Source organism: Numenius arquata, chromosome 7 (assembly GCF_964106895.1).
Source record: "Numenius arquata chromosome 7, bNumArq3.hap1.1, whole genome shotgun sequence".
In the NCBI taxonomy this organism is placed as follows: domain Eukaryota; kingdom Metazoa; phylum Chordata; class Aves; order Charadriiformes; family Scolopacidae; genus Numenius; species Numenius arquata.
The window spans coordinates 56,363,745-56,374,118 of NC_133582.1; the positions used below are offsets into that span (position 1 = coordinate 56,363,745).

General features: G+C 41.3%; 1 protein-coding gene across 1 annotated transcript in view; it reads right to left on the reverse strand.

Annotated features, from left to right (window-relative positions):
* Window positions 1–9,364, reverse strand: part of HDAC9 (histone deacetylase 9) — a 230,515-nt gene extending 221,151 nt beyond the window's left edge. The window contains exons 1-5 of the mRNA XM_074150909.1: window positions 9,355–9,364; window positions 6,376–6,617; window positions 5,287–5,437; window positions 2,973–3,099; window positions 900–1,021 (exon numbers count right to left, since the gene is read on the reverse strand). Of these exons, the coding sequence (XP_074007010.1) occupies window positions 900–1,021; window positions 2,973–3,099; window positions 5,287–5,437; window positions 6,376–6,546 (571 nt within the window). The 5' untranslated portion in view covers window positions 6,547–6,617; window positions 9,355–9,364. The remainder of the gene's footprint in view (window positions 1–899; window positions 1,022–2,972; window positions 3,100–5,286; window positions 5,438–6,375; window positions 6,618–9,354) is intronic.
* Between the last annotated feature and the right edge of the window lie 1,010 nt (window positions 9,365–10,374).

Below are 10,374 nucleotides of genomic sequence, written 5' to 3' on the forward strand. Positions count from 1 at the left end.
TCAAGTCAGTACCACTTTTGCAGTGAGTTTTCAATCTCCCAGTGGCTAAATCACATTCAAAGGCTGTTAAGCACAGTAGGGGGTCAGACTTTCTCTCTGAATGTAACTATATCACTCAACAGCAGACTCAAGCAATAAGCGATCTAATGTTTTCTTTTCTTTTTTTTCCCCCCTCCTCTTAGTGTCTCCCTGCATTCCTGGATACCGGTCACTGCACCAAGGACCTGAGGCAACAGCCACATGGACTCCACCACCATCCTTCTAGCTTGCTTTATGGCGCAGAAAAAGTCAGGTCTACAGTTCACCTGCTGTCAAGACAAAAGGTTCAGTTGCTAAATCCTCTGAAACACCCCGAATCCTTCAAATGAACTTTTTCTTGAACAATATTACACATTCCTATGTGTAAAAAGCGCACACAAATATGTGTGTGTATGCATGTGTATCCAGACAACCAATGACAGAAAAGATATTAATCCGATTCCTCCTCTTTCCATGAATTCCCCTCAAAATGTCCTGAAAAGCATTGTCAAAAGGCAGCACACCGTCTGAAGACAGATACTGTATCTACCGTGCAAAAACGAGTGAGCCATTAAATCCAGAAGTAATATTGAGACAGAGAAAATGATACCATAAAAGATGCCTGAAATGATGGTCTGTTTAGAAACTAAATTTATCAGGACTGAAGCTGGCTGTTAGCATTGGGAAACACCGACCCTCGATACCATGTGGTCAGTCCGACCTTGTAAAGATGCTGTCAGGATCTTTGAACTTACCCATAGTATTATCCTGAACAGGCTTTGTGGATTATGATACACGCCTCGCTGATGGACAGCCTGGTTAAAATAAAGGGTGGGACAATTGCTGGGTGAAAGGGGTTCGAATAAACTACGCTAACTCACCCGTTTTACGAAGTGGAAAATCATCCTTGGCATCCTGCGCTCCTGGTAAAGTGTATTTGTAGGGTGGCGAGGCCCCGCTCAGGGGTGGAGAGCTTTGATCCAGTGAGGTATGGTGGGCAGCCCTGCAGCAGACACAGAGAGGTCACAAATTAGCAGTACTGAGGTGACCAGCAGTAACTATCTACACATGTTGTACACATGTCTCAGCTGTGTTTATGTTCTCGTTCCTCTAAGTGTGCACAAACCACAGGCTCATGTAACCAATTTCACTTTTACAGTAAGTTACGGAACTCCTCGGGATTCCCCAGAACGCGCTTTTTGCACTCATTATAAAAGTCACATAGGATAAGAGTCACGTTGACCTTCAGACAGGATCTGTCACCAGTTTGGGGAATCGACCACTTTAGATTGTTGCATTTTAATATGAACCAGCTGAGGCACAGCAAAAGCCATTTAAGTCTTGTTTATTACATACAAATAGATGTACATTGATCCAGCCTCTTCCATCAAAATGTGGGGGATGTTCAGGGCAGGGGGGCTTGTATAAAACTAACCAGAAATATTGAGTTGTTATTATCTGTTGAAAAAAAAACCCAACAAACTATTTAGTGGACGAGGCTGACACAACGTTGTGTTTAAGTTCAGTTTGTACGTTCTGTGAGCACACCACCCTGCAGCACGTAGCCCTCGCATCAGCAGAGAAGCTCCAAGCTGCAGAGTGCTTTCTGATAACTGCTGGATGAAAGAAATAGTGTGGGCAGATCTTTCTGAACACAGAAACTCCAAATTGCAAAGAAATTGCATCATTTGGCCCAGAGACAGGGTTGGTGTTTTTTTTTGTTTTTTTTTTTATTTGCTTGATTTTTGTATTTAAAGGAGGACAGAGGGAAAGGAGGAAAACTTTCAGACTTTGTGTTTACCTAAGCACAATTTTACTTGGCCTTTTACGGAGTCTGTCCCTATCTTTCCAATGGAAGGTGGTTAATCAGTAACACATCTCCGTCAAAAAGGGCACTACCATGAGAGGAAACACCACTTTCCCTGGTGCAGGAGAACACATCCCTCTGCAGAGCTCCCCCATTTCCGCTCATCTGAAGACCCAGAACTCAGCTCGGATTATTAGTCCAGAAACCTTACATACTCAAGAGAGTTTTACACGGTATTTGGGGAAAAAAAAAAAATATCTCCACCAGAAACAATGTAACTACATATTAAATCATGTTACCACAATGCTCTAATTAGCTCAGAATGGAAACTCAGGCCTTCAGTAATTCTTTTCAGTACGAAGAACAAGTACTACATGAAAATCTAATGTATTACGTGCATTTCTGTTTGTCCTGTTGAAGGTCAATTTGGGGATAACATTGAAATCTTTCAGAAATGCATCCAGAGTTCATTTTGTTGGATTATGTGTCTCTTGTAATAAGGAAGTGAAAAAGGAGTTCATTAGTAAAAAAAAGGGTAAAACCCATAAACTCTTAAAGCATTAACACACTTAGTATATGACTCAACAAAATCAGTTGGGTCAGTGGTTTAAGCAGATTCTTATCAAGGCCAGGGCACCACTAGAATATGCAGTTTGGGATACTGAAATCCATCAGGGTAAGAAAAGTTAAATGACCACTATCCTTCGCAAAATCCTTGCGAGTTACTTACACCACCCAAACTTCACTGGAAATCAGCATCTCTTCAAAAAGAAACAAGTTTTGTGATTGATTCAAGAACTAAATAAATCAAACACAAAGATGTTCTTAGTGCAGAAATTGAAGACACTTGGAAATATGACAGGTGAAGCTGGAAAATTTACAACAGTATCAAGAGACGAAGCAGTTGAAATAAAAGGTTTACGGAAATGTCTGACACCACCTTGTTCTGTACAGCTCTCGTCACTGACCATCAAATATTCTTCAACGTAACCAGAAATACTAAACTTCTGGTTTTTTTGCTAATTTCTTGGTTGAACTTCTATCTTATTCTGGAGAGAGACTCCCAATGTCCCTGCTGGAGAAGCGTTCTGGCAAGTTTTAGCAAATACCTCGACGAGGCAAGGAAACAGCTTAATACTGAACATACGTGTACCAGAGCTTGGGGTGACGGCTCATGGAATGATTCTTCCCATTTGCTGGAGAGTCTTTTGTTGCCGATTTACTCAACAGGAACTCTTGAAGTTTCTGCTTCACTTCTGTACTGGCCACTGCCCCTAAGACACACAGAATTAAACATATCTTATCTTGACTTTAAAAAAATGACATTTTTAAAGACAACGAAAACCAAAACACAAAGAAGAGCCTGTGTCTTGCTGCTGGAAGTGTTGCAAACTATAAAAAATATTGGTGGAAATCAGTCAAAATGAGATAACATTCAGATTAAATGTTTGTCTGTAGAAGTCTGAAGTTGGCCATAACCCAGAAATCCAGTGAAGTCATAAGGAATATTTCAACAGCAGATGAGGCCATTTATCCAGGGCCAGATGTATCTAAAGAATTTAAATTATTTCCTAATAATTCCCAAATACAAAACCAAGGATAGAACTAAAAAGACAGTGACAAAAGGTCACTTCGAGTTTGTGGTGAAGAATGTTTTTTCCTTTAGTAACGTAATAGTAATAGCACAGCAAAACTGCCCTCTGAACACTAATTCTGCTCTTAGTTATGAGCAGAACACAACAGAAAGAGCCAGCAATGAGTCTTTTTACTCAAGAGCCATTTAAGAGCCTGTATCTGTAATGTCTGGAAGATGGACCACAGCCTAAAACATGAGTTGTAGTTAATAACTCTGCTCTTTTGACACAAAAATGATGGAAAGACCAAAACACAAGAAGACACAGTGCATTTTGACCTCTCTCCATGGCTAGCTCAATAGAGTACCATAAGTAGGGCAAGTCAATGTCAGGTTAAACTGCTGGTTCCTACTTCCACCACGGGTCATGCTTTTTTACTCACAGTCATAATACTCTTCATAAAAAAAAAATAAAATCTTCTTTCATTTTTCCATAAACAGTGATAAAAAAAGGAAGAAAAAACATTTCCTTGAAAGTAGCAGCACTAAGGCATACTGATACTCTTAAGTATTCGGTTACCCAACCGTGACACGGCACAGCCAGCTGGTGAGCATGTTTCCCTGTGAGCCAATTCCCATAAAATACCTCTACTGCCCCTCAGCTTCAGACCCTAACTCCCCTCCCCGCACCTTCCTTCCCTCCTCTACTCATTCAGTAGATCACCGTCTACTGTAGATCACCCACCGTCGGGCGGTCATAAGTCCTGCTTGGCTGGCTGCTACGTACTGAACTGAGAAGGGAACCACTGAGTTCACATCACTGCTCTTCCTTTGGTGGGAGCACTAATAAAGCCCAACTATTTAGATGAAGGCTGTTTTTTCATACCACTAATGGGAACCTTTTGTTCCTGCTGTTTCTGTCACCCTCCCACTGCTGGCTCAAATGGCTGGTGATGCTTTCATGGATTCATCATTCACCAAAGCACCATGGACACCCTAATTTCTTAAGTTCAGAATATGGTGCACCTACAACTGTTGAACTGATAGATTTTTCCACCAAGAAAAAAGGCAGGAGTGTCTGATCCTCATGAACACACAATGAACAGCTCTTTTCTGCTTCAGTTTTTGTCAGTAAATTCTTGCGCTTTTTTAACAGGGCAAGTAACAATACCTGCTCATGGCAGCTCCATTTTGAATACCTTCACAATGTACTTCTACAACCTGATTTTTTTAAACTAACATCACTAAGGGGAATTATTTGTATCTGTCTCCCCCTAGTGAGCACCAAATTTCAATAGTATCCTTTATATCTGTCATTTGCCTTAGAGCGATATATAGGATAGAAGTAACTCTTGGTTGGACCTCATGAAATGGCATCAAGAACAAACACAAGGCAGTTTGAAAAAGTACTCGCAAAAATATTCAGAAGCCTCAGCCAAAGATATTCTTAAATATGTTGTTATATTTTCAATCTTGAAACAGTACTCAAATTAGTTAATCAGCAAGTAATTTGATTTTTTGCTGTTCTGTAGTGCTTTCTGTATTGGGAAGTAAGCTCCTCAGAAAGAAGTGCTCAAGTGAAGCTTTAGGCTTTCAAATTCCCTCCTTTTTTTATAAAAGGAGCTAGATTCTTGAAAGGCATATACACAGGTCTGTCGAAATGTGCTTTCCTACAGCCCCCCAAGTCTGCACACAAACCAGCCACGTGTTCCCGCGGGTGCAGCAGGTGCCCTGCCCTTCTGCAAGCACAGCCCCAACTTCTCCAGTTGCGTATTTCACACAGTAATGGGCTTGTTTCAGGTTCCTGTTCATCGTCCGTTTTGACTGGGAGAAGGCAAAGGGGAATAGATACATTTCTTATTAGGATTCACGGCACATTGGTTCTTACTTTCTCGGCCTCTTTCTTTGCCTCGGAGGGGAGGAAGCTGCTGTTCCCTGCGATGCCTCTCCAGCTCCTGCTCTTGTCTCTGCTGCTCCAGTTTCTGCTCTTTTTCAAGGAGTTCTTGCTGTTGTTTAATGGCTAGGAGTTCCTGTTGTAACTTGCACAGAACAAAAAGACATGAGAAAGTGCAGTTTGCACTGGTTTTTAGGTCAGTCCTGGCTAAAACAACCCCCTTGAATAACTGAATATCGGTGCTTTGTTTTGTGCTTACACTTCTTTTCACCTCTTCACCAACTTTCCCCAGTCTTTAAGCAGGATTGTGCATTATTGGCTGTCATTAAAGTGAACTCTAATGTCAGGTAGCAGCCTGCTGCTCTGGTTTCACTTCTTTCTCTTTTGGCAAAAACGCCTGGAAACTGCAGAGGGTTCTTTGCCAGTGCATCACCCAGCTCTGGCTGCTGTGCTCCGCTGCATTTGTACAGTACAGTAGCATAACGGCAAGTAGATCAGAAGGAAAGAATGAAAAAAAAGGCAAGATCATAAATTCCCAGTCAAAATCCATTATAGCAATCCTACCATAGTGCATGTAATCCCATAAATCATTTTCTTTTTACATTACACGAGGCAACTCAGAGAAGAGTGAAAACACAACACTCGGGGCCTGCCTCCGTTTTACCAATGCAAATATTATGCACTTGCCTATCAATTTGATTTGTGGGCACACACTCAAACAGCTGCCCCCAGAAAAAGCAGTCTTTTAATATACTCAAAACTGCATACACAGAAAAGGCAGCCATACTGAAGTCTGGCTGAAAATCCAGCTTTGTACAATTGGTAGCTTGGTTTTTGGTAGATGCTGCGGCTTCATGAGCTTGACGATTCTCATAGTGCTGCCTTGGTCTGCTGTCAGCAACTTGCTGGGTAGGTGCTAGGAGTTTTGCTTGAAAAGGCTTTTATTACCCAAATACAGAGAAATAAGCACTCAAACGCCATCTCTCAGTCACAGTGAATCTTTCAGGCACGTTCCCTTTTCATGTCTGCCTAAGCACACTCAGTTTGCAGATGAAGTGAGGGATAAATGAAAAATGTTGCTACCTTTATGTGCTCCTGGAGCTGGGCCTGATGCTGGCGGGTCAGGTTTTCGTGCTGCTTCTGAAACTCTGCAATCAGCAGTTGTTTCTGAATTTGCTGCTGCTGCTGGATCAGAAGCAGTTCCTGCTGTAGCTGCTTTTCACGCATAATTGGGTCCACCATGGGAACCATCATCCTGAGATCAGTTCGCAAGTCTAATGGCGAGATAGGCTCTAATCCCACGGGAACCTCTGACTTTACATCCACTGTGGGAGGAAAACAACAAAAAGTATAGATATTAAATATAACCAGAGAAGGAGAACAGAGATCATTCCTCTGGGGAAAAGACCAATTTCACTCAAAGACTGCTTCAACGTGCAGACTGAACAAAACACTAACGTGAGCTACGCTGTATGGAAACTTCAGGCATTCCCACTAGCAACTGGAGATTTTACAGATTATTTTGTCACTTTCTTTCCATTCTCTGCAGAAATACTCCCAGATTAATATTCTGCTAAGTAGACTGGCAAGCAATCCAGTTCTGAAACGGTGTCACAGCCTAATGGTGCAATATTTAGTGAGAATCTGCTAGGCGTTATTAATGAGTAACGAGAAACACTCAGGGCACTTCTACAGTGTAAGATGAAGGTCTTCCAGTTCTCACTGCATTGCAAGGGATTTTCCAAAGCCAGCATGTAGATCTTCTGAGGATCTTCATGTTACACATGAACACCTACCCAATGCTACACAGCTACTGCATGTAAATATACCTGGCAGACACGTAGGAGTAACACACACAAAATTATAGGAAAAATAATTTGACACACAAAACGAGAAGTTTTAATACAGCTTTTTGAAAAGTGACCACGGTGCTTGGAGTGGATTAGACATACGTAATACGCTATATATGACTTGTAAGAAAATGAAAACATCTTGTTTTCTTCTAATTTGGTATATATTATTAAATCAGCACTTAAGTAGTTAATGAAGAATCCTGTCTTTTTCCATCTCTCGATTTAAATCGAAAGGATTAAAAAGCAGAAGAGAGAGAGATTTGCTGATTTTCACTACAATACCTGCAGAGCCCAGGTTTTCATATGAAGTGAAGAGACAGAGTGTAACTTTATCTATTTTTCAAAAGAACAAAACCCCAGCAAGTAACATTTCTTCAAGAGGAAAATGAATAGTAGCAGAGGGTCCCTGCTCAAGCTCAGCAGTTCTGATTCCATCCACGAGAGGACAGTGGAACACAAACACATTCACTCCTGTTCCTGCTGCTCCGCTCTCTCCACAGGAAAACAAGATTATTAACTGAAAACAAACATGCTGTCCAAAATTAGTAGAGAACAAGATTCTAATGATATTTTCCCCTTTTTCTCTGCAACAGATGTGTTTGCTTTCAAGGAGAAAACCAAAATGAAACGGAGAAATATTCTAGCAAGCAGGAGCGGTAACGTTGAAGCAGCAGAAGTTGAAACTGCAGCCAATGCACAGAACTGAATTCTAGCTGTACAATAAAATCTATTAGCAAGAAAGAAGAGACAAAGAAGGCACCAAATCTCTTCTACCGACCATATTCTTTTCTTCTCAAAATTCTGGAAGCATACAATTTTCTAGACCTTTTTTTTTTTTTTTTTTAAATCCTAGTTACTGTGACTGTAAATCTCAGAGCATAATTTGCCTTCTTAACCAGCTATCCCAACAGAATGATTGTGTCTAAGTGCTTACTTTTGTTCTGAGGCTAATCACTAAATTATAAAAAATCACCTTTAACTTCCAAAAACTACTCTTGATTATAAATAATTGCCGCAGACCAAGAGAAACGGATGGGCAAAGCCCCCCACCCCCAGCCTTTCATCCCATTTATTCAGCAGCAATCCACATTCCATTTGTCTAGACTAAATATAGCCGCGTTTAGACAAGAAATCAATAGTGCTTGCAGAGAGCAGAGCAAAGACATGAATATTTCATCAAACTCGGAGAGAAATGGCAATCAGCAAAGTGACAGCCCCTCCCGTGTAAGCTGACTGGCCCTCCAGATAAGTCCCCGGTACTTGGACAACGGCTCATTGCCTGCAAGTCACAATCTTATCATCGGCCCTCTTCTATTTTTAACATTAATTGCATTGTAGGTGACAAAGGCTTATCATGTTTAAAGTGGAGAGATGGATTTTCTTACATCTTCCGTGACAGGATAATAAGCCTTACTAGGAGCAATAATAGTAACCGGAGCCGGGCAAAGCCTGCAGGGTTTGGTTCGCAATAATGTTTGCAAACTGAACCCTGCAGGGTTTGGTTCACAACAGCGTTTGCAAACCCAACCCCGCAGTTTATTTTGCAGATGCTGGGTACAAATCAACCCCTACAGGTCTGCACGGCGATTCAGGCTGATTATGCTTCCTACCTCTGACGAGCATCCCACTTCTTCATTTTCCGAGCACTTCTGGTGAGGGGAGGGCTCCAGATTTTTATAACAATGGAAATTCCCTTCCACTATTGGTAAAATGTAAAACTGAACTCAGGCTCAGTTTGATAAAATACACATTTTCTAGAATTTTCACACACCCAAACAATAAATCTAGTGCTGGAAAATCCACCTCACCAAGTTCAACTCTACCTCGGTCATTAATGTGGGGGAAAATAAACGTTAAGGTAGTTCTGGAGACTTGAATCCACCGGAAACAACACATAATCTTTCATGTCATATAAAGGCCAATGTTTACTGACAAATAAAGACAAGCGTTTGTTTCCTGGCGTAAATATTGCTAACAATAAGGTTATGGCCAATACTGCTATTAAGTGTTGACATAGCAAATGCCAACTTTTGTGGATAATTGCCATCTTAAAACTGTAATAGCTGGTAGTTAGCTGGATAATAGTCAACCTCATCAATGAAATAATTCTAAACAAGTAACTATGAAATCACCAAACTGAAGGGTTTGCTACTGTCTGTTAGGTGGTCCTCATGCCACAGGCCACTTACATTCTCCTTACTGTTGTTACCAGCTGATAAGAGAGAGACAAAGCAGCCCCGTGGAGCTACATCAGCGTGAAAAATGTGTAAGGGAGCAGAGAATCCGGATTGGTGTCTTTAAAATCTTTGACTTTTAGCTAAAGCATCTTCCCCCTCACCACCCCAACACAATTTTAAGTCTCAATAGAGCAAAGGTGATGCAGGATGTTTATTTTCATCCGGGCTTTTTATGTTTTTTCACCCCCTCTACACAAGGATATATGGATTTTTCAGGTAGAAGAGGAGGGTCCTAATCAGCACCTTCAACTTCCAAACATCCCGAGAAGCAGTGGGATGCAGGACTTTTAACAAGAGGATTCGCCATGGTAATAGCCAAAGAAGGAGAAAGATGGATAATGAAAGGAAATACTAATCAGAGCGTGATGAAGGCTAACTTCACTTTAAAGAGCACTGTTTTGCAGGATTTCCAGTATCACCAACGGAGGGAAGTCGCAGCAGGCACGGCTCAGAGTGGGACCCTGCCTGCGCTCCCTCCACTGTGGGCTGGAGCCAGATCCTTCCCAGCAGCTCTGCCGACTGCAGGGCAAGCCTGGGATTCCTCTCTGCGGTTAAATAAAGGCAGACTCTCTGAGTCCACATCAGCTGCGGCGAATACAACTGCAGGCTGCAGAATATTAACTATAAACGTTACTGAAATCTCGGTGATTCCAGGAACTGTGCCAAAATTTGAGTAGAAAAATATTTAATTTTCAGCTACAACACACTGCAAAAGGCATATGTATTTTTCCTATAAATACTGAATTGCATTTATCTTGAAACGTAACAACAAAAATATTCTCAGAAGAGCGTCCATATCCATCATATTCCATAGATGGCACTTCCCGCAGCGCTTTTGACATTTTGTGGAAATAAAATAAGATACTTGCAAAACAGTATGCTTCTTGAGTAGATTTAGATGCTTGGAGCATGTGTAAAAAGAGGTAAAAGAACTTGTTTTAAGTCTGAGGCTTTGCTTTTTGAAATTACTCCTTAAAATGGGCATCACTGAA